At 36.3% G+C, this 23,621-nt stretch overlaps 1 protein-coding gene across 1 annotated transcript in view; it reads right to left on the bottom strand.

Moving 5' to 3' along the window:
• The window catches only part of LOC142037533 (maltase-glucoamylase-like), a 44,206-nt gene extending 21,327 nt beyond the window's left edge, over positions 1–22,879 (bottom strand). The window contains exons 1-22 of the mRNA XM_075041991.1: positions 22,756–22,879; positions 21,645–21,718; positions 18,059–18,179; positions 17,762–17,871; positions 16,493–16,644; positions 15,089–15,260; positions 13,446–13,545; positions 12,540–12,652; positions 11,287–11,412; positions 10,709–10,840; positions 9,914–10,033; positions 9,142–9,255; positions 8,289–8,373; positions 7,538–7,655; positions 6,848–7,019; positions 5,739–5,855; positions 5,207–5,361; positions 4,552–4,636; positions 3,077–3,133; positions 2,363–2,487; positions 1,664–1,752; positions 120–169 (exon numbers count right to left, since the gene is read on the bottom strand). Coding sequence (XP_074898092.1) covers positions 120–169; positions 1,664–1,752; positions 2,363–2,487; positions 3,077–3,133; positions 4,552–4,636; positions 5,207–5,361; positions 5,739–5,855; positions 6,848–7,019; positions 7,538–7,655; positions 8,289–8,373; positions 9,142–9,255; positions 9,914–10,033; positions 10,709–10,840; positions 11,287–11,412; positions 12,540–12,652; positions 13,446–13,545; positions 15,089–15,260; positions 16,493–16,644; positions 17,762–17,871; positions 18,059–18,179; positions 21,645–21,718; positions 22,756–22,879 — 2,511 coding nt within the window. The remainder of the gene's footprint in view (positions 1–119; positions 170–1,663; positions 1,753–2,362; positions 2,488–3,076; positions 3,134–4,551; positions 4,637–5,206; positions 5,362–5,738; positions 5,856–6,847; positions 7,020–7,537; positions 7,656–8,288; positions 8,374–9,141; positions 9,256–9,913; positions 10,034–10,708; positions 10,841–11,286; positions 11,413–12,539; positions 12,653–13,445; positions 13,546–15,088; positions 15,261–16,492; positions 16,645–17,761; positions 17,872–18,058; positions 18,180–21,644; positions 21,719–22,755) is intronic.
• Positions 22,880–23,621: the final 742 nt, after the last annotated feature.

Raw genomic sequence — 23,621 nt, 5'->3', positions numbered from 1 at the left:
ACTTCATTTTTTTGTAAATATTTTAGGAAAATAGGGAGGGGAAAAAAGAATATCCATAGAAAGTATTATTAATTAAAATTGGAAATTAAAATCAGATCCTTTAAAAAATATATACTTACATTGGAAACTTTAAAGTCATAGGAAATGTAGGATTTGCTGCTAACGGTATCTAAAATGTGGAGAAAGAAATTACAGCTGCAGTGTGGAATGAGACAGCATTAAAAAAGGAAAGCTAGAAGACCAAAAAAATGCAAATTACTATTATCATTACAGTTACGTTCAAAATTACTTCACTGAGCAGCTGCAGGACAAACTGCAACAATCTATGAAACCCTAATTATTTTTTGAAGAGGCAAAAATGAGCGTCAATATTTAACATTCTGCCAATTCAAATCTTTTGTTGAATTGATGCAGAGCACGGATATTTCTACAATTTCCTGAAATCCAAATTTTTGGGGGTAGTCTTTTCAAGTTCAGAAGTTATCTATCATGTCATGATGTCACATGTTGCTGGGGGTGCCAAAAAGCCACCTAACCTGCCCATTTTTGCCCCATTCATTGTGTGTATTTCTTTTCTTGTATTGTTCGTGTCCTTCGAAAAGTATTTCTTGTTACTTTTGATAGCCTTTCCTAGCTATCTGTCATAATCCACTATTCTTTTCCAATTATTTTTCTCTTAGATGAAGGACTATAAACTCTAGTTAAATCAAGATATATTAACACCAAATATGTGCCATTTTAGTATATTCTTTTGGCGTATTTTAGTAATTTGACACAGTCTGCTCTCTAAGGTTAAGGAACTTCTCCTAGTTTCTAACCTACATTTTATTTCAGTATGGCTAAATAAAGCTCAAATATTTTTCCCATTTTTTGGAAAACCTCATTAAGTTTCCCATTCCATTGAGTTAAGTTATGACCTTAGTATTACACTAAACTTTTTTCTTTAAAAGGATGTAAATTATTTGACAGAAAAACACTTGGGAGTTGAGTAGCATCGATCCCAATTCATCACAAGAGGTTGTGGGGCTTTGGCTTGATTATTTTAGCTGAAAAATAAGTTTTCTGGCAGCTATTAACAAAAAGTGAGATTGGAAACAACACATGGAGCCTGTTCCGCTTACTCAAATTCATAGATATGCTGTGGGAACCAAATGCCTTAAAAAATTTGAGGTTCAATACACCTTTTGAGTTAATAATGTTTTTGCTGATTTCCCAAGGATTTTAATTAATTCCAAACCATTCAGTAATTGTACAAGTGTTTCATCTTTGACTGAATCTTCTTGTGAAACATGGATTATGTGTGTTCTTGTACCTGTTGAAAGTCATTTGGGTGCATAACAGAAAAATCTATCGATTGCGACAGTATGGTTTAACAGTTGGCAAAATCTTTACATGTGTAAGACTATTGTGAAATCTGAACAAGAAAAAAATTTAAAAAATTAAGATTGCATTTTTCCACTTGATGGTGAAAAAGTAGTAATAGCTTGTCACATATTTCAATTCTTAAGATTTTTTTTTAAATTAAAAATATTTAATGTTAAAATTAATTTTTTATTTATTTTTTTATCCTCCTTCCATGAAATCAGTTCAATGATTCGAATCTGGGAGTGTAAATATTTGGGTTGTCATCATTACTTCACTATAACAGTCGATAAAGGCTCACCTGTCGACTCTCCATCATCCCAGAATAACTCCCCAACTGCTTCGTTGTTGTCATCCAGTGCAATGATAAGTCCCATAGGATTCTTACGGCTGTGGAAAAAAAACCCAACATGATTTTAGACGTATAATAAATATCTAAGCAGGCTTTAATATTCATATTAAGAGTATAGCGTTCAGCAGGGTTTCAAAACTTTGAGAACTGTCTTGTATTAGTCCCTGGCTGTCCAAGGTTTTTGGGTTCAATGATTTTCATGCAAACAGAATAAAATCCAGGGTGAGATTAGAAAATGTTACGTGAAAAAAAAACCCCACTGGTTAATCATTAAACATTTTGTAATTAAACATTTACCATTAAACATTTTGTCATCAGCCATGGCAGTGAGTGGTGACTGACAGTTATTCCCAAATTTCAAAATGCAAATGCTAAATATTACTAACTAATAATACGACTACAAATACTATGACAAATACTACTACTACTAATGTAATATTGTAATATTGTAATGCAATAATGTAATACTACTAATAAAAATATAATTTATTAATGATTAGGATAATAATGATTATGACAATGATGACAACGATGACAATAATAATAATAATAGTTCATATTTTTCTGCAACCAGGTGGCCTTGAGTCCATTCTTGAAATCACATTTCATACCAATTTAGTGAAGAAAATGTTCCGTCTGTAGATTTACCTTGCCACTGTTGTGGTGGCCGGCTGTTGGAAAGGGAAGATATAGCCTCCTCTCAAGTGAAGCCCCATTTTGTCTGCGGGAAGGTACATATCTGTCCACTGTTTTCTCAACCAGATTTTTGCGCCCTAATTAGCAGGGGTGAAAAAGGAGGAGGAGGTTCCATTACTCACTGCTGCCTTAAACCCTGAGTTTTATCTTAAGTCTCCTTAATTCTTCCATTTTCCTTAATTCTTCCTTTTAGTCAAAGGTTTCAGCTCTCTGAATTTCCGTATTGCTGCCGATGGTCACGAAAGTCAAACTGCCACAGACCAGAATGCTATAGAATGCTACGTACGTAACTCACTCTTATTATTTAATTTCAGCTTATTATTTCAGTTTATTATATCAGATTATTTATTTAATCATCAACCCAGTGAGAGCAAGTCCTCCTGGGATATCTGAAGTGAACCATGTCCCTTTCCCATCAGCTAGAACCACCACCACAGCAGTGGGAAATTTATTCCAGAAATGAGATGAGCAAGAGCTAATGGCAAACCCCTTTGTGCATTATTAGTAATAATATATTTTGCTTATCTATAGATATATATATATCTGCGCCCTTTGCTTAAGGTTTTGTTCAGCCTGGTCCTCCTAAATCCTGAACTCAACCCACAGCTACGCGACCTTCTCACTTGGACATTTAGAAACCCCCACCCGATTACCCTACTAACTTACCGAATCATAATCGTACCAGACTGCATCGGGGATATATGCTTGGATGATGTCCACCCCCTGGAAGGGGAACACAGAAATTACTTTCACATTTGAGCCTACATTAATCTAATGTGGTGGAACGACCTTGGGTGGCCGCCACGTGCCCACCCAGCCGCTTTATCACTCCCCCTCCTCAACCGGACAGGGGAGAGAAAACACAATGAAAATAAGCCAAAATTTCCAAAAATCATAATAAAGTTGACAATGAGAAAACTATCAATATTTCCCCTCAGGTTCTTTTCTTCTTTCATGGTTTTCTACAATGATGCCCCAAAAGGAAGATAATAATCCAGGTATAATTTCAGCAAAGCCATAAGTTACTGTTTGTAACCCAAAATTGCAGCGCTGCAAACACACCATCTCAGAGCGTATTCACAAACATCGTTAAATCTTAATTTTACTTTTTTCCATGTTGGCTGCTTTCAGGTACTTGCTGCATTTAAAAAATGTTTTGTTCTGCTAAACAGCGTATGCAGTATGAGAATTCATGAGCATTATGTACAAGATTTTGCAACAGGAAAAGCAATGATCTGTATTTTTCATCATGATGAATCACAGGTAAAGTGAAATCAAGTGGGAAATAAGAAGCTGACTCTGAATGAAATGCAGAGGTGATGCATGGAGGAGGTGAAGCAGAATTTTGCAACAGAAGAATCGGATTCCCAAAGGACGGGAGAACAGAAGTAACATAGCAATATAAAAATAATGGCACAAAAAGGCAAGATCTTCTATTTAGACAGTGATAGAAGTATGTTGTGGCCTCTCTGAGAGCAGCAAATGACCAAAAAAACCCAACCCACTAGGTTTATGAGGAGTCTAAAAACAAACATGTAATTAATATGCTAAAAATGTAAATTTAAAGAGAAAATGGAGTTTAAGGAGAAAATTGAATTTAGAAAAAATTGAATTTAAAGAGAAAGTTAAATTAGAGAAAATGGTATTTAATATGCATGAAAGAAGGATATAATCAAAGTTTATGGTAAGACACATGTTTCCACTGGAGATACATTAAAGCTAGTGAATAAGGGGCTCTTTGGGAATTCTCTTTCCAGTTCTTGCCCAAGACATTTCAGGCTAAAATAGGACCAGAGCAAATTTATTGAGTTCATCAGGGAAATGGAAGAGACTGTTTTTCTTTTTTTTTTTTTTTCCCCCAGCTTAAAGAAAATGAGAATGAGCATGATTTCAGGGGAAATACATATGCCCTAAATAGGGGAACTCTGACTTCTAAGCTGACCAATATCATCCCAAGACTAAATAAGGTAGCAAATCCGAAGGTAGGTTCATATCAAGGGAATAAAAGAATGAGGGGAATAGAGAGTTGAGAAATTTAACTTGTTGGGGCTTTTAATGCAATTCCCTGCAGAAAAGGTGGCACTGGTGACTCAGGGTGCCCCCGTGAATTCATTACGAGGCATCAAGAAAGTGAGACCTACTGGATCGAGCACAGGGGTGATGAGGAGCCCAGGACCCCACAAGAACTGCTTATCCACGCTCCATGTTGCTTCATCGGAATAAAACCTAAGCAAATAGGAAAGCAGCGGCATTAATTGCACTTACTAATTAATAACTTATTGATTGTTATCATGAGGAATCCTAATATTTTAAGGTCTTGGTTGTCTAGAATCACTATTGAAAAGCATCATATGGCGATGCCCCAAGACTATTTTTGGTGGAGGCAATCTGAGCTTAAGAAAGTAAATTCACAGCTTATTAATTTCATATGTATTGATTACACACATGCATAAGTGTGTCTGGGAACATCTGGTCTTAATATAGTTCTATTCGAGAGTTTCAAGAAAATAAAGGTGAGAAAATACAAATTTTAAAATATATATCCCGATGGAGAATAATTTCATCAGCTGCCAATGACATTTCGTAACCGACAATAATACCAGCGTGCGTGCAGAAATTACAGATGGGTTTTGATGACTTTCCCCATTACTCCAAAATGGTGTTTCGTGAACGTAGACATCTGTACATATGATGGTGGGCAGCATCCTCCACAAACTACGGATGGTTTTAGCGAATTCCCAACAGCGTCTGACCTGTCCGAATTATTTTATTCTAGTATTGTGAAGGTCAACTTACTCGTGGAGAACCGGCCGTGCCACCGTGTCTCCTTGGGTATGAGCTTTGTAGAAGAGCGTATATAGGTAGGGCAGCAATGTATAGCGAATATTCAAGTAGTGCTTTGAGGATTTCACCAAAACTGAATCAGCTCCAAAGGCAGCTGGATCCTGGGGCTGAAAATAGATATATTATTATGATCGCTGTTGCACAGAGGGTTGAGGGTACGACTGAGGGGTGCAGCCAAAATTCAGGGTGGTAGGACAGAGAGCAGCAAGCGTTTGCTCCTCATTGTAGACACCACCAATGGGGACCAAGGATGATGTCAGATGATGATTTCAGAAAAAGAAATGATGCCAAATGCATTCTCTGGTGCCTACAAAGCTAAATCTTTTGGAGGGAGGATTTCCCAAAGCGTAAGGTTGTACCAATTTCGAACCAGTTGGCTATTTAATGATCAGTGACATAAATTTAATTATCAGAATTTAATTTAATTATCAGAATAGAAATGCGTACCACAAAACAAGTTTTTGTAGCAGGATATACCACTTACTATGCATTTTTCAGTATTGTGATTCCTGGAAAATGGGTAAAACGCTCCGACTTGCATCCATCGTCTGCAAAGTTCTTCTGTGACATCTTCGAAGAAACCACAAATATCTGCTCCGACCTTAAAATAAAACCAGAACGCATTGTCTGTATGGCATACTGCGCCTCCAATCTCTACCAAAGAAACTCCAAGGACCAAGTTGCAGAGATCTTTTTTCAATTCATCCTTAATTGCTAATGAGGGTAATACAGTCATTCAATATTATTTCTACATAAACCCTTCCAAATCTCTCATCCATACCTAAATTTGCCCATTGTATTCTCCTCTGGTTGAACCACAGAATTTCTGAAGTTTCTAAGAGTTTTTGCAGCAGAAGTACCCAGGTAAATACAGGATTTTCAGTAACATCAGAATTCTGCAATTAATTTTACAGCCCAGCATCTACACACACAGAATAATTCAAATATAGGTAGTACAGAAAATCAAACTGACTACAAGCTAACACTGCTCGTTGGTCTCTTTCTCCCAGAGATTTATCTTCTTCTTTGGTGCTAATATGCATATACTAGCATAACAGTCCAAAAGTCAAAGAAATTCAAAGCCTGAAAAGGAAAGCGGGCATTTCATTAATAAGTGGGTGTTCCTATTGCATTTAAAGAGCTTCACATCAATCACTACTGAATGACAAATAGTAGAGGCATCAGGGGGCTGGAAACATATAAAATGCTATATTTGATAGCCATATACCCACATACTCAATAAACAATAGAGGGAAATGGCCTAAAGCTAAGATTAATTATTCCTGGGGGAAAAAAAAAAAATGTTTAAACCAGACTCCTAAAGGCATTAATTTAGAAGGGGATTAAAATTTATTGTAGGGCATTAATTTATTATGTTATATTTTGCTTTATATGAATGTATATAATTTATTCCTAGATTTATTTATAAATATTTTTGTATATTTTATATAATTATTTATATATACATGTTTATTTATATAAATTATTATTATTATTATTATTATTCAGATGGGCTTATACATATCAGGCTTGATCAGGTATCATGGATACACGTTTGTTTTGAAAAGGTACCATAAATGACTGGTTTCATACATAAGGGATTCCAAAGAGGCCAAATTCCAGCATTCCAGGTATCGCCCATTTTATGTGGTCCCACGTTGCTGCATTATCTCCCAGCCAGTGTCCGGCATACTTTCCTGATCCTGCAAAAGTAGACCTTGAAAGAAGAAAGCTTCGTTTTCCAGGAAACAAACTTTCAATGGCTCTGAAAGTAAAAAAAGGGTTGGAATTAGGGAAAAAAAAAAAAAAAAAAAAAGTTGTGGGGATGAGTAGATTTGTAATAAGGAAAGTTTCTATTAATTTTCATTTATTCATTCACAATGATAAATAAGCTAAGGACACAGACTCCCTTAAGTTTAACCAGGTGTCTATTAACTAAATTAATAATTTTTTTTTTCACCTTAAAGAATCTTTCTGTAAGTTTTTGCTTGCCATCCTTTGTCGTATTTGAACTCCAAATAATAAAGCTCAGGTCTCCTTTCAGCTTCCTTTACGCATAGTGGCATCGCTGAAATCCAACACTAGGACGTTGAATTTCGATTCAGAATTCCATTCCAATTTAATAAAGGTGATTTTGAATGCCCAGGGTTCAGCCCTTTGTGGGAAGACTGACATCAATCCCCAGATCAGGTTCCCTGGGGAACGAAATTGCTGCTTCTCTAAATAGAGGCCATACGCTCTACTCTGCCCTTTTTGGTAAAGATACTAAGGAGGATTCCTCACCGTTGCGTTGAGAGAGTCATAGAATATCCATAAAGGTTGTGAACGTCATATTGTCGTCCCCACTTCTGCACTGCATCCATACAGAGCGTCTTGGAATACAGGAGTCTATCAACAATATCTGCAGGAAAATGGTTCGGAGGTGCATTTTAATTGATTTAATTAAATTTTTTTTAAAATTAAATTTAATCAACTTAATTAAAGGAAAAAACCCAATATTTCTATTCTTTTCCTTCATGCACATTCATGAAATTTTGGCCATTTTCTCAGTTTGGCGTTTGCATTAACCCCAGTACTCCAAGGCCAAAGCGGTAAGTGCTTCCCTGCGTCATACCACGTTACTACGGGTTTCCAGGTTTATTCATCATCTTTCCTTTAACAAAGACTATTTCTGTCTTCAAAATCCCCATATCTCACAGCAATCAATGTAGAAATAGCAAAATAATTCCCTGACTGCTGCTCAGCCATGTGCAAATGCAGCTTTGCTAACAGGGTGGGATTTAGTAACCTGATGCTATTTCAGTTTTTCAATTGAATAAATTTAAATCCAGCTTTAAGGTGGATTTCGCATGCAAGGAAGGACTCACCAAAAAACTACACCCCAAATTTCTGAATAATTTGATCTGACTGTGTACCAGCAATGACCAAATTTCTGACTTGATAAAGAATTTAAACCTTTTATCTGATAGGACAGTAATTTACAAACATTTTGATTTATTTTTTTCCCACTCTACAGCTAAAGACACGGACTTACGGGGTGTGAAAGGAGGATAGTTTAAGTAGTTCTGCTCACAGCCGGTACTTGAGCCTTGAACAAAGTTGGCTACTTCATTCATATCCTGAAAAATCGCAAATTTGGTTTTCAAATGGCAGCTATAACGTTTATTCGTGACAGCAATATATCTTCAGCTTTCAGCCAAATATACTGTCACAAACCCACTTGCGGCAACTATGGACTTGAGGGTGCAAGAAAGATATAAGGAATAATATTCATAAGCTGCTGAACTCCTCATCCAGCAACCAGGACATTGATTTACAAAATAATCCAAGGAAAAAAAAATAAAAATACATCTTTCTGAGTGTCAAAAAGATGATTTTAAGTGGCGATGGTGGTACTCCACCCAAACTAGAGGAATAAATTACTATAACTCTTCCCAAATCCTGCATTATAAACAAAGATTATTTGTTCTGGCCTGAGAAAAATTACTTTCCTGGGTTAAAACCCAAAATCCTACAGAGTGTTCATCTTTTCGCTAGAGGGAAAATAATTTCTCCCCAAAGGTACCATATATTAAAAAAAAAGCTAGTGTAGTAATTATGATCCTGGTCACAGTCAGTTCTTGGATAAATTAAATTACCTTAAATACACCTCTACTGAAAGAAGCACGTATCCAACGCATTGGATAAATGCAATTTCTAACAAAATCCCTCCGACACCAGAAAAACAAGGATTTCACCCAAGTGCATTCAACGCTACAGAAAAGATACAAATCCCACGTGGATTTCAGGTTTTTCTCAGTAAATCTTCCTTCGAGTCAATGCAGACTAAAACCTGACTTGCCATTAGCCGATTTTTGTAAAATGTGAAAATTTCGGGATTTACTTACGATCCAGATCCCGTCGTAGGGCACTAGGCTGTAAAATGTTTTGCATTCCTCCACCCACCAGCTGGTGCAGTTGGGGTTGGTGAAGTCTGGGAAGACGGTTCTTCCTGGCCACACCTACAGTAAAAAAAGGGAAATAATTAAATTAAACTCTTGATGACCTCGCAGAAAGATTAAAATGCTCAGATTTCCTTCAGATTTCTGTGAAATGCGCTCTCGGAGAACCATTTGGATATAAAACCTCAGGATTATTAGTTCTGCAAGACAGCATTGATATAGTGATCGGGAGAAGGTTTTTGAGCTGTAAATTGCAAGAGTGAATTATCATTATTAATTAATACTATGTACCATTATTAATATGAATTACCATTATTAATTAATATTAAAGATATTTTTATTAATTTTACACACAGAAAGTGGCTTTGTTCAATTCTGAGTTCTAAACTCCAAAGTCACTTTTAAAGTCAAAATTATTTTTAAGTTATGCAAGTTTTACAATAAGCAGCTGCATTTCTAAACCTATTATAAAGAAATTTTCAAAGCAATAAAGGGGGAATTGCTCTCAGAACTATTGAAAATAAACAGATGCTGGGTGCCTGTGTCTCCCAACCCTTCAAAATCGCTTGCTTTTCCTTCTGAAAAATCAAAATGTAAAAAAACCAAACATAAAGAAGCAGGAAATATTACAAAATATTGAGAATTGCAGAAAAATGGAAGATTACCCTGGCCCAAACTAAACGGGATTTGGGCTCTGACTTCATAAGGGTTTTATTACCTCTCCAATTAACGGTGTTACTCCGTCTGACTTGTTAACCCAAACTTTCTTGCTTTGTCCCCTCTCATAGGCTTGGTAAGGAAAACCGTCAGCGAGAGCCTCTGTGCTAATAGCAGGATCCTAAAAAAGTGGAAAACCACACAAAAGAAAACCCTTCTCTCCACCGATTATGTAAAGCCCAGCAACTATACGTAAAGATGTCTCGTGTAACAACATATATATTTTTTTTTAATTATTATTTTTATGTACATATGTAACTGTTACATATATACAACAATTCTCTCCACTGATTACATAGACCCCAACAGCTACACGGAAAGGTGTCTTGTATAACAACATATATAATAAAATAATAAAAATTACATATATATAAGGTATATAAAATATATACATATATATAATGTATATATTTTTATATATAAATATATTTATATATAATGGTTCTTTCCACCAATTACTGATTGTCTCCATCAATTATGTAGAGCCCAGCAACCACAAAGATGTCTCCTGTAACAACATATATAGAAATACATATATATACACATATATAAAAAATACATAACATATATAAAATATACATAATGTACATATAGTGTATATTATATCAATTATATATATATATAATGGTTCTCTACACTGATTATTGGTTCTCTACACCGATTATGTAGAGCCCAGTAGCTACATAGAAAAAAGTCTCATGAAACAACATATATATTTAAAAAATATATATATAACATATTCTGATAATGATATTATTTTATTATAAAACAGAAAAATAAATAGCTAAATACTTACCAGTATGATAATGTATTTTTGCCCATAGTCATGCATATAAGTTTGAAAACTGGGGAGGTCTTTGAAGTTCACTTTGTCGTAAGTAAAATCTTTCCTCGCTTCCATGTAGTCGATATCCGTGTACTGAACATCCTGGGAGAAGATGGGACGTTAGACGGGATGCCGAAGGGTCCCGGCTATGGTGCATCTTCTCAACGTGCTGCATTTTGATTAAAATTCCCAGAAAAGCAACTGGATTTTGGGACCTAAAGTAGTTTTTTAACAGCTACACATCACTAAACTGAGGAAAAAAAATAGCTCCTGATGCTTTTTAATTTTTCAGGGCTTCTGAGAGCTTAAAGTGAATCTGTGTACTGGGGTTGACCTCAGCGGTTCACAGGTTAGGCCAAAGAAATGTGCGTAATGTGGAAATAAATACACCAAGTTGAAAACTTTAAACCGAAAAATTGCTTCCACCAAAAAAAGGAGTGAATGACATTTAAAACCATTTGGCATTTTATATAGAAAACTGTGCAGCCAATGAAAACGGATGTAGCTGAAAAGAGGGGGGGGGCAGGGGGAATCACATTTTTACTCACGTAAGGGAGCCCGATTGCTCTGTTTCGCTCCACAACAGCCTTCACCTCGTCAAGAGACCCATAATCGTAGCGGCTGAGGTGAAATCCCAGAGTCCAATAGGAGGGCAACGCCGGCAACCCTATGAACTGGAAATTAAAACCAAGTATAACGAGCGCCGTCGGTCTCCTCTCTTTGGGTCTGATTCGCTAAATTCTCCAGTTATCTCTCAAATCAGAGATTCAACTCAAGTACGATGAAGTGCATTTTACGCAATCACCTGCAGCTGCTATACTTTTCTGTGCTCTTCCCCTCCCCAAAAAAACCCCAAATATGAATGATGTGAAGAATGATGTATCCATTGCTATCAATCAAGTTAGATATGTATATCATATCATATTTATATGCTATAAAATTGCCACCTCATTCTGTTTTCTGGCATTGCATCCATTTATTTGCTGCCTTCCCAAAAAAGCGTAAGCTCTTAGTTTTAATAATATTTTTTTGATCATGTAGTTATACAGCAGCTGTTATACTTGAACGATGACTTTAGGGAATACCACAATGTCAATACCCCTGACCTGAGGAGCAGAATTACCAAGGAGAGGCAAGGTAAAGAAAAGCTGCAGAACGAACCTATAAAAACTGTGATGATCTAAGTAAGGCGAAACTGTATAGAAATAAGGGAAACTGCATGAAGAGACGGGAAGAAGACGGGAAGAAGACGGGAAGAAGACGGGAAGAAGACGGGAAGAAGACGGGAAGAGAAGAAAAGAAAAAAATTAGTGCAAATTTAAAGATTTAAGTTACTAAGGAACTAAACTTAATGGTGTTTAAAGACCTACGTATCCTTTCTTTAAGAAGTTATTGAAACCCTGATTTGGCCCCCCAAAATACAAATGGGAATTACTTGTCATAGATACGTTAATAGATACATAGAGGTACAGATACTTTGCTACCATAAAATCATGCTCTCTTAAAATCACACAGGTTAGGGGCAACGTTGAGTTATAATTCTGGATTAATAAAATAGTGAAGAGTCAGGGAAATAGAGGGGGAGAAAAGAAAACTTAAAAAAAGTTTAAAAAATGTTCAACACCTAATTTCTCAAGATAAACCATGGGATGATGGAGGTTGGAGATCATCTACTCAAAGATCACCCGTGGTCAAAGCAGAACGAGCAAGAGCCATTTGCCCAGGGCTGTCCTCAGTCATGCTTTGAGTGTCTCCAAGGATGGAGGATCCACTACCTTTGGGCTGGGGTTCGCCGACGTACCTTCACGTACTCCTGCACCACTTGCTCAGGGCTGTCTCCCAAGAAGACGTAAAAATCAAGAATTCCCCCAATTGTTCTGTAAGTGACAGCCGGCGCCGGCTGCACAGCAAACTCTGCGAGCAAAAAACACACAAAATCAATTTGGGGTATTACCTAAATCTCAAATAACTGGGATGCTGATACAAAGGATATAAAAATTGTTTAGGAGAAAATATAAAACAAACATATTCAAACCAAAACCATTACTGGAGCTTGCAAGGCAGGTGGAAAGTTTCCAGCTCTTTTTTGTTTCCTAAAAATGTCCATATTTACAGTCCAGAAAGAGAAGAGAAAGCCAATGGCACAACTTCTTCTCATTATATTTTCAGTCTCAAGACACTTGAATGTTTTGTAAGCATCCAAATACATACACACTTATTTAAGGGAAATTAAGGGCATATATTCACAAGTGCTGCTCAGTATAAATTTAGACTCAGATTTTCATATCTTGTACTGAAACATCGCTGAACGTGAGCAAAAATGCACACAAGGTGTGTGACACTGGTCTTGCAACACAACCTTAATGCTGTTCATATAGGAAACACGAGTAAATTTGAAAAAATGGCTGCAGTCACAGATTTTAAGACAACTTTCATCAAAACTTAACATGTGACTGTATTCTTTAAAAAAATCTACATCAACTCAGCAGGGTTGCAGTGCAATAGCCCTGCAGATTTTTTTATAAATATATATATATGTGTGTGTGTGTGTGTGTGTGTGTGTGTACTTTGCAATCCTTAGAGCCGTGGAGAAGGCATTCTTACCTGTTGGCTTGCACATCATTTAAATAATAACTAATAATTATTATAATTAATAATAATAAATAATTTCTTTTTTTTGCAATACTTATGGAGAAGACACCCTTACCCATGGCATTGCTATTCATCAAGAAAACACCAAGAGAGGCTCCGGTGTTGTCTTCCAAACACAAGAAGAAAGTCTGAACGCCGTATAAGTTATCCATGTTCTTAAGGAAAATAGAAAAGCCGATTAAAAAAAACCAGTAACTATATGCACCCTGTGGTATCTCAAAAATATATCACATGTGAGGTTAAACTTGTCAAAATCACCGACGCTAACCTAATTTTTTTTATTTCTCCTTTTTATGGGAATGTCTAAGTTGCTTAAAATCTGTTGAAAGCACAAATTTGGGGAAATCTACCCCAAATTTGAGCTGTTTGGATAAGAAATTCCACATAGCCATTATTTAAGAGATGAAGATTATAAATTGCATCTCTACTAGGGATGGAAAGAAAATAAAGGAGACCTTTTCTGCAATAAGTTTTGTTGATAGTGAGGCAAATTCCAGTTTACAGTTCAAAAATCAAAATAGATGTATCAGACCATAGGCGATGTCTCAAATCTTTGAAAGATTTTTTTGTTTTTTTCTTCTAAACCATTACCTAACTGCAAACATGGACCTGCTCCCCGAATCCCATTCACATCACTCCTATTTCAGCAAAAGACTTCAGGACTTACTCCAAATTCAGCATAAGGATCAGTGCTGCATTAAACAATCTCTGTTTAATACTCCTTTAATATCATTGTTATCTCAAATAATGAAAAACAATTTTAGATGGAGTTTGAGATGCTAGAGTTATAACCAAGGTGGTTTAGAGACTCATATACAATCAAGTGTAGAAATACTCTTACTATTGCTTCTGCCACGATTTACGTTACTTTTCTTGCTCCCTAGTGTTGATTGTTGACTATACACCAGCAATTTAATGTTTTCTATTGGGGGCTTTTTGCAACATTAACTTGTCAAGCGCTTATACACTCTACAAACATTTTGTTTTGCTCATCAAGCCCGAAATCTATGAATAAGCACAGCAATAACATTTGACTATTTCCCCCAAAGCACCCCCAATAAATGTTGCGTAGGAATCCAAGTCAGAAAAAGCAATAAGCAAAAAATTAGTATAAATACCAATGACTGGTTTTTAAATCACAAATTTGGCAAGTTGATGCAGTGATAGAGCAATATAGCGTCAAAAACTCACAGATTCAGGATAAAAGATCTCATTGCAGATGGAAAAATATGCTTTTACACTTCTTGAAAACCAGATGCCCTAGAACTCACCTTGGAAAAAAGGTGGAAAATGTCGAAACAAAATAATTGCTGGCAGACCTATTTTGCTTTATAAAGCAACAGCTGCTAAGGGCAACTGTGCATTATTTCCTAAGATACGACACTACGGAAGGAAATATGCTGTATCTACCGAATTTTGCACACAGCAGTTCAGGGGCAGGAAAAACCAGCAAAAATCAAAGCCCGTCAAATATTAATTTTCATCAGCTGATTTGCAGCAAAACCCAACCAATTCAATCCAAATATTTTGGAAAAGCTATTCCAACAGGAATTTTATTCAGTGGTGTCTTACATTTTCCAACACTTGGCAAGTCTTTAAGGAAAAAAAGGAAAAATCAGTGGATATTGTTAGTGTGCCAACTATGGCTGGATTCAAGAATTTGCCTGAAAAGTAAAATGTAATAAAATAAATGCTTACTCCCGAAGGGGCCTGGTCCCTGCTGAATATGGGCCAGGTTTTCCAATTGATGTCGTGTTGGTATTGCTTATGCACATGCTCACCCACCCCGTAGATATTGCTGCTAGGGAGTTTGATGGAGAGTTGTAAAAACTGCTCGGCGTACAGCAGCGGGCCGATGGTGGTATCAAACCTGGCAAAATGATGAAATGTTGCATAAAGAATTTTATGCTGAAGGTTGGATCCATTAGTATCACTAAACCCCTCCCAAAAACCCAAGCAGTTATTTTAGAAAGCATTTGCATCATGTGCCACTACTAATTTTGTCATATGCATCTCATAACTTGGCAAAAACCAGTCATGTTGCATATTGCAGTAAAAATACTGTGTGTTTTTAACAATAATATATAAATTGTGAATTTGTTTTCATTAAAACCATAAAATGCAACATTATTTTTTTCCCCAAAATAAATAAAAGCCTAAGAAAAATTTAAGCAAGCTTCTAGAGCACTGTTTCAAACAGGGCCCATTGAATTAAATTATTCTTCCCTCCATGTGCCAACGGAATCAGTCCTGAGCATCCACTCCATCTTTCACACTCTCACCAATGGTAAATCAGTCTTTAGAGAGGCTTTTAAGAGAGCAAACAAAAAAAAAAATAGTAGGAAAAAAAGTAAATCCTAAGTAACTAAACTTGAAGAGTTGATAGCACTCCAACTCCTGCTAGCAGTCAGATAAGTAATCGCTTTCTAATTGATTTAATAAATATTTATTCCTGAGGCTTCTGCCTTTCAGTGGGTCCCAGTGCAAGGCTTTAGCCCAGCTTTGCTTTCTTTAGGTCTGGGGTTCTTTTAGAAAACAAAGAGATTAAAATCCTTCGGTATAGGAGCACTTTGAATATTTTACTTACAATTTTCTAGGACCAGCTTAGCACTGGTTGGTACCAAATAGTTTCCAAACACACACCTGAAGCTCAACCTGATTTTGGGTGTTGAGAACTTCAGGAGAAGCATCAAAAATAAGACATGATAGATCATAAAAAAGTGATGCTGGGAAGGACTTCTCGTCATAATTGATGAATCAACGGCACAATCCATCAATTCTCCCTGGGATTAAGGGGAGAAGAGGGCACAGAGCCAACACGGCAAAACTCAAACCCCAGGGAGACAGACCTCCCCATCCACGATACTTTCTATGGAAAGTGTCCTTCCATATTGCTTTATCCATCAAAAGAAGATGGCAAAACCTAAACCCTGTGAGATAGACCTCCTCATCCCCCAAATTTTACATGGAAAGAGTCTTTCCATTCTGCTTATCCATCAAAAGAAGAGAAGCAGCAGCTCGCATGTCTCAGGGGACACCTAACGCAACGCAGACCTTCAGCAAAATCAAATTTTATGGATAAAAAGCCCAAAATTTACTCACACAACTTTTCCATTGCTTGTTCTGGTCACCTTGATGCCAAAGGGATCTTGCCGGACATCAACTTTATATTTTAAGCTGGAGGCTGCTGGACCACTGAAAGGTCCCACGTGTTCATGGGGGACTTCAAATCTTTGTGTTTTAGGATCGGTGATCTACGCATGTTTAAAGAAAAAAATAAGTTCCAAGAACAAAATAAGTAATTTAGAAATTAATGGCTCATTTTAATGCTTTCCAGCACGACCATTCAAATTTGACTTGGCGAAAAAACCCTACCCGTTGTCAAAACTGCATCACAACAAGGAGTGGCCAACGTCAATACATGGCAAAACTGAGACTGTGCAAACCTACTCAGCCTCTTTATTTGGGTAGATACAAGAGTATTTCCCATTATTGCTTGATCGGAGGGTATTTTTCCCATGGGAAATACGCAGGAGGCAGAATTCTGTGCAACCGTGTTTGTAGGCATTTCCCAGCTCTTCTTCAGCACCTCATTTGTGGTCTTTCTGCATGTCCTACCTTGGCTGGGTGGAACCAAACTCAGTCTGGCTTCCAGATTTCTGGCAGGAAAACATGTGGCAAACACCCTCCAGCCCCAAGAAAATTTAAAAAAGGAAAAAAAAAAGAAAAAAAAGGATGAAAAAAGAATAAAGAACAAAAGTTTAAAAAAAAACAAAATAAAAAAGAAACAAGAAGAAAAAGAAAAAAGAAAAAGAAAAGGAAAATGAAAATATAAACAGAGAAAAAAGAAAAAGAAAAAAGGAAAATAAAATAAAAAAGAAAAAAAGAAGAAAAAATTTTTAAAACCCCAAACAAATGAAAAAAAAACAAACAGAAATCCTGCCCAGCCCCAAAATCCCTGTATTTTGGCATATTTACTACACACTGAACACAGAATTTTCCATAAAATGCAAAGCACTTTGGAAGTGAAAGCCTTCTGCCGAAACAATCATGAGATATAGATGAATAAATGTGTTTGGCCCAAAATCATTTTCCAATGAAGAGGGGGAGAAAAAAGAAGAAAGATAAAATCTGATCTTTTTAAAGGTATTTGCAATTTTTCACGCACAAATCCTGCTGTGTTAAACCGTTGCTCCTCTAGGTACAAAAAAGCCTCTCCTGGTCAAAACTTTTCCTTGGAAGTACAAGGATGTATTTTGGTGGGAGTCATGGGATGAGAAAGAGAATTAATCTGCCTTTATAACCCCACAGCATCTCCCTCGCGGACGAGGCAGGCCAAAATCCTGCCCATAACAGGGTGGAAAAACTCACCTTGAACCGAAACCGATTTTGTGTCTGATACTCCGCCGTGAGGAGGACAGTGTTGATATCGTTCCCAAAAAGTGAAGGCGAAGAGAGTCGTGTCAATGTAGCTTGAAACCCTTGGGCGGGGAAATGAAAACAAATATGAAATTAAATGATGATGAAATGAAATTAAATTAAATTAATAAAGTAAAATAGAGTAGACTAGAATAGAGTAGACTAGAATAGAGTAGACTAGAATAGGTCAATTATATTGAAATGGAAGTCTGCGTGCACCTAATTCTGGGAGGTTTGGTGCCAGCTTACCCTCCTGGGTTTTTCGCATCCCGCCATCCACTCTGTAGCCATGGTTTGAAGAGAAAAAGCACCACGGCACGTTGGTGTCACTCTGGGGGCTCCAGCAGCAGCCGCGGAGGGTGCAGAGCCTCTGGTCCAAAAGAGGAGATTTTAATACAAATAAATCCCATAATAAAATGCAGCCACCAGAAAACCCTATATAATATTTGCAACCGGTTCGACTCCATCCCTGAATGACCCCTCAGGTCTGTTTGGTGGCAAAGAGCGTGGACAAGTTGTTTGGGGGATTCAAAGTGGAAAATTGCTCATTAGTTCTGAAAAAAACCCGAGGATTCTGGGCATTTGTTCTTTCTTAAAGCCATGGGTTACACGAGTCTGTTAAAGGAATTATTGAATCGTTTGAGCCGCGACAGCCACAAGAAGGGTGAAGTCATGCACTGACGACTGTATAAAAGTGAAAGTTGGTTTTGCTTTTAAAATAGTGAAAAAAACAATAATTTGAGTATAGAGACAAAGCCACGAGTTCCTCTATGTATCATGGACATCTCCCTTTGCCGCATCACATGCGTCACCAACCCAGCATTGGTCATGTCAACCTCAATATCAAAAATGTCCACGTGAGTTCTGCACAGGCTCAAAGGGAGAAAAAAAACACCTTTTTTTAATTAATGAACAACAACAAAAAACAAACCCAAGCAACACAATCCATCATTTAAAACATGTATCTTGATGTGGTGACACCAACCTCTCCAGCCCAGGACACCTTCACTTTGCTATTAGAAATTTAGTTAGTCACCCGCTTTTTAAGTGAGTTCTACCTCTGAAGGTAAGATGTGGGTCATATATCACTTTAAACATTATTTTTTTATGTCGTTAATGAAATAAGTCATTCCCAGGGTCAAAGTGTTGCGGGGATACCAAGGGAACTTGACGGGGAGCCAAGGGCTGCGTCCATAAACGACCTCAGCCCGACCTGCAGATCTCCAGGACCAAGCACGGACGTCCTATAAAGCCACCCCAAATAAACCCAGCTCCACCATCTATTCAAATAGATTAACAACTATTTAAACCATCTTAATGACTGTTAGGGTTAAATATTAAAAAAAAAATTGTTCAATATCAGAGGTGACCCCAAAGCCTGATTGGCTAATATTCACTTTCTCCAATTTTCTAAGTGTCCTTCACCCTCTTCCAATTATTCTTTCCTCTTCCTAGACCAAGGACTATTTAAATAGAATTATTAAAATAAGAATAATTAAATATGACTTTAAATACAGTTCATGACCATTAATGACTTTGTACTTTCAGGAAGCATCAAGTATATATACACACACACACACACATATATATATATATATAAACACCTCTTAGAGTGTATATATTTTATAGTAAATATCTTTCATGTCCAGCACTGAGAAAGGAGCAGAGTCCACCCCAAAAATTATTTATTTATATATACTTTTATATATAATTGTATAAATCTATATACATAAAATATTATGTTTTGTTATGTTATATTGTGTTATGTTGTATACTATATACAGTATATTTATTTCTATATACTTCATATATACACTTTTTTTATATATATATATATATATATATAAAAACTTTCTATAGTATATATATTTTAGAGTCTATATCTTTCATGCCCAGCACTGAGAAAGGAGCAGAGTCCACCTGAAAAATTGGGGGTGGTGGTTATATATATACATAACATATATTATGTCATCTTGTACTGTATCGTATTGTATTATATTATATTATGTGTAGTATAGTATATTTATTTATATATACTTTTTTATATAAAAAAATACATATATATATTAAAAAAACTTTTATAGTGTATATATTTTATAGTCTATATCTTTCATGTCCAGCACCAAGAAAGGAGCAGAGTCCACCGGAAAAATTATTTGCACTATTATAAAAGTTATTGCTTTATGTAAATAAACGTTAATGCTCGCCCCACCCTTGGGGCCATAAAAACCACCCAACAGATACCGAGATGAAACAGAGCCCCGGAGACCAAATTCAGGCTTATTTAGAGATAAGGTGGACGCAGGCAGAGATTTTATCGCGGCGTAAGTGGTAACTCCCGAACTCTGCCCCGGAGGTGAAGGCAAAGGCGTGACCACACCATTATTTTACATAAGCCCACAGAAATCAACCAATTTATCAGAAAATTCCCACGAGCACGTGTCCCAGCCATGAGGGGTCATTTTTCAGGGTGTTTTCTTGCCTTGTCAAACTTTGCTCTCGTTCGCAGTGAGCAGTTAACGAATACCGACTCTCCTCCATCCTATGCACGGTTAATAAATAAGTATTTTCGGTAATTCTAGTTAGACATGCTTGTTTGCTGGCTTTTTATATATATTTTGCATGAATGAGGAAAGCAAGGCTTTCTATCAGCTATACAAGCTTCCATGTGATTTAAATTAATTGTCATTTTCCCAGCGAGCCTTTAGCCTGAAATCCACTTAATGGTAAAAAAGGCAGCAGAAAATCACCTTTATTATTCATTATTATTATTGAAAGAAATCCAATAATTCTGCAAAATCAACTCTTCATGAAGGAAATAGGATTTTCAGCTTGTTCACTTTGCAGCCCTGCTCTGTTCTGCACCGAACCTTATTAAAAAAAAACAATTAAATCTTAGGGGTGATGCAAAATGTGGGACTTAAAGAAAGACATAAATAATAAACCAAATTTTCGGCACAACTGTGGTGAGATTTCCCACAATATGTGACGGCTGCGTTGCTCCTCTGTTTTTATTCTCAAATTCAGCAATATTTAATACTAATATTAAATTAAAAGTTAATATTTAACGTTAGTCACTTGGTACACACAGGTGGCTCCAAGGTATTAATTAAACATTAAAACGATCCGCAAGAATGCTCCGACGCTACGTGCCATCTCCCATGGAAAAGAGGACTTTGCTGTCAGTTTGACCTTTAATTACAGTTTTAGTGGCCAGATTGTAATAAATATTATTTTATGACATGATGATAGTGGGTTTTGCTGGAAAACTGAAATAATTTACCTCATTTTCTAAATTCTCCACTATCGAGATGGCACCAATGTAAGAGAGCGACAGACACTCAATTTGCTTTGGAAAACATTGCAATATTACAGCCTAAACATCATATGCATCGTGACGAGCTAATTTGTATTTTAATATGCTGTTAGAAACATTAATATCTGACATCATGCCAAAAAAAAGGCAGTTCTGCAAAGCAGAAATATTTCCAAATCGGTTAGTGTTGGCCCAATTTTGTTCCCAACTTGAATTTCAGTCAACAGGATGGACTTTGTCCCTGCTCCAAGTGCTCCTGCAAGGAGAAAAATCCAACTTGGTAATGGGCTGAAATTGGTTAAATTTGTTACTATCGGTGGTTGCACGTCACCAAAAAATATTCAGGCAGTTGCTGGTTGAAAAATAGTTAAAAATACCTGCCCTGGTATAAACAAGGTAACTTATTTTGTTATTAAATGGGAGTAATTTATCCCACAGGTGGTAGGCTATAAAACTTATTTTTTTTTTTTCTAGGCTATTAAACCTATTTTTTTGCTTCTTTTTCTCATGTTTTCAGACCTTGGTGGCAACTTGGTCCGGGATGCAGTCGATCCGCTCGGCTGTTCCCACACTCGGGCAGTGTGGGGAAAATTCTGTGAGGCAGAGAAACGAAGGTGTTAATGTCAATAATCTAAAATTATTATTACTATCGCTATCGCTATTATGATTGCTATTATTACTATTGTTACTGCTATTGCTGCTACTATTACTGTTGTTGTTGTTAGTATTATTATTAAATGTCCTTTTAACGATTTTCCCAACTAATTTCTCATCATCTGGAAAGTCTCCAACCATGAACATTGCTTCCAAAAAGCTTCGACCACCGCTAACTTGCTTGTTTTACAAAATTCTGGCAACTGCTGCAGATAAAGACAGAAAAACTTCATTTTTCCAGGTTTTAAACACAGGGGTGTCTCTAAGACAAGTGATTTCTGATGAACCAAAAGAGTAAAAGTATTACAGACTGTTACGGTTATCGGATTTTCTATGTACACCAGGGCTGTGTCTCCCTCCGTCTTTTTTTTTTTTTAAGTGATGCTTTAAATTAAAAAAATACTGAAATCCTCCTCTTTTGACAATTAGAAAATGAAGCAAGAGGAAACTGAGGTTTAGGGGGGATAAAATTTGCCTTTAATTATGCATCATCCCATTGATATCTGCAGCTCGACGTTGTCCCTATTATCAGCGCATGACTCCAGTTCACAATTGGTTAATGATAAAAACGGAGTAACATCAAGAGCCCATAATAAATTCTGCAATGGGCAAAAGAAAAATGTTTATTTTCATTTTTGAGGGGGTTGGTGATTTTCCACATTTTTGAAGACCCTGATCATAACGGGCATTAAAATAATCCCCATCAGATCCTGGGAGCGGTGTCCAATTTCTGCAGGTTATAAAATAATTATTTTAAAATTTATTTATATCTATTACATTTATATATAAATATGTTTTACATAAATAAATTATAAATTCTATATTATGTGTATTTTTATAATTTATTATATATATGTAATTATATTTTTTTATATTGTATTCTTTATATAAAAAACAATTTTATTTTATCAAACGGATCCGTAAAGTTCAAGGCGGGGACTTTTTTTCTGATTCAGCAGCAGAAATCAGCACTTACGGCTGCTTGTGGACACGGTTTCCCTTGTTGCTAAAATCCCGATGAGGACACAGGCCACGGCCACCACCAAACAGAAGAGGACGATGAATATAATTTCCAATTTGCTGAATTTCTTCTTTTCCATCTACGCCCGAAAGAACGCCGTTGTATAAGGAAACCAAAAATAACATTTTTGGAAGAGTATAGAAATTATTTCAATCTTAAATCACACCCCCTCATACACAGATTACTGTAAGGGCCAAGTGCGATAACTCTCATATTCAGAATAAATTAGGTAACGTCTCTGATGTCGCGATTCAGCACTGAGGGATTTCTTTTCCTCCCTGCAAACTCCTTTTAAATTTGCACAAAACAACGTTTTCATCCGACTCTAATTATGGACATTATTTTTTTTCCATTTTACTGAGACTCCAGAACTAAAACTGAAACGATCTGCACATTTTTGTTTTGCAAGTTTTATTTTTTCAAACAAAACTCCCTGTTTTCTAAAGAATGATATTAATTTGCCCAAAAAAAAAAAAAAAAAAAAGAACTTTAACAGGGTAGGACAGTTATTTGTAAAAGAGAAGAAAACTGTGTACATAAAAAGAACAGCTTAAGCCTGATGCACCTCTTCACCTCTCAAGCCCAAGCAGCCCCAAAAAACTGCTGAATTTTGGAAAAAAAATCATTTTAACCACTAAACAATACAGTGGCTCCGCCTCCCTAGAGTTCCCATTCACATTGACTGAATATTGACCGGGAGCCCTAAGAAATAACATTCATTTGGAAGGAAAAACTGAAATAATAATGATAATAATGATAATTAAAATTCATGAAAATTATTAATAAATGATAAAACTGAAGTATTATTGTTGTTATTATTA

This window comes from Buteo buteo, chromosome 12, assembly GCF_964188355.1.
Source record: "Buteo buteo chromosome 12, bButBut1.hap1.1, whole genome shotgun sequence".
Classification (NCBI taxonomy): Eukaryota; Metazoa; Chordata; class Aves; order Accipitriformes; family Accipitridae; genus Buteo; species Buteo buteo.
This window is presented reverse-complemented; position numbering and strand designations above follow the sequence as displayed.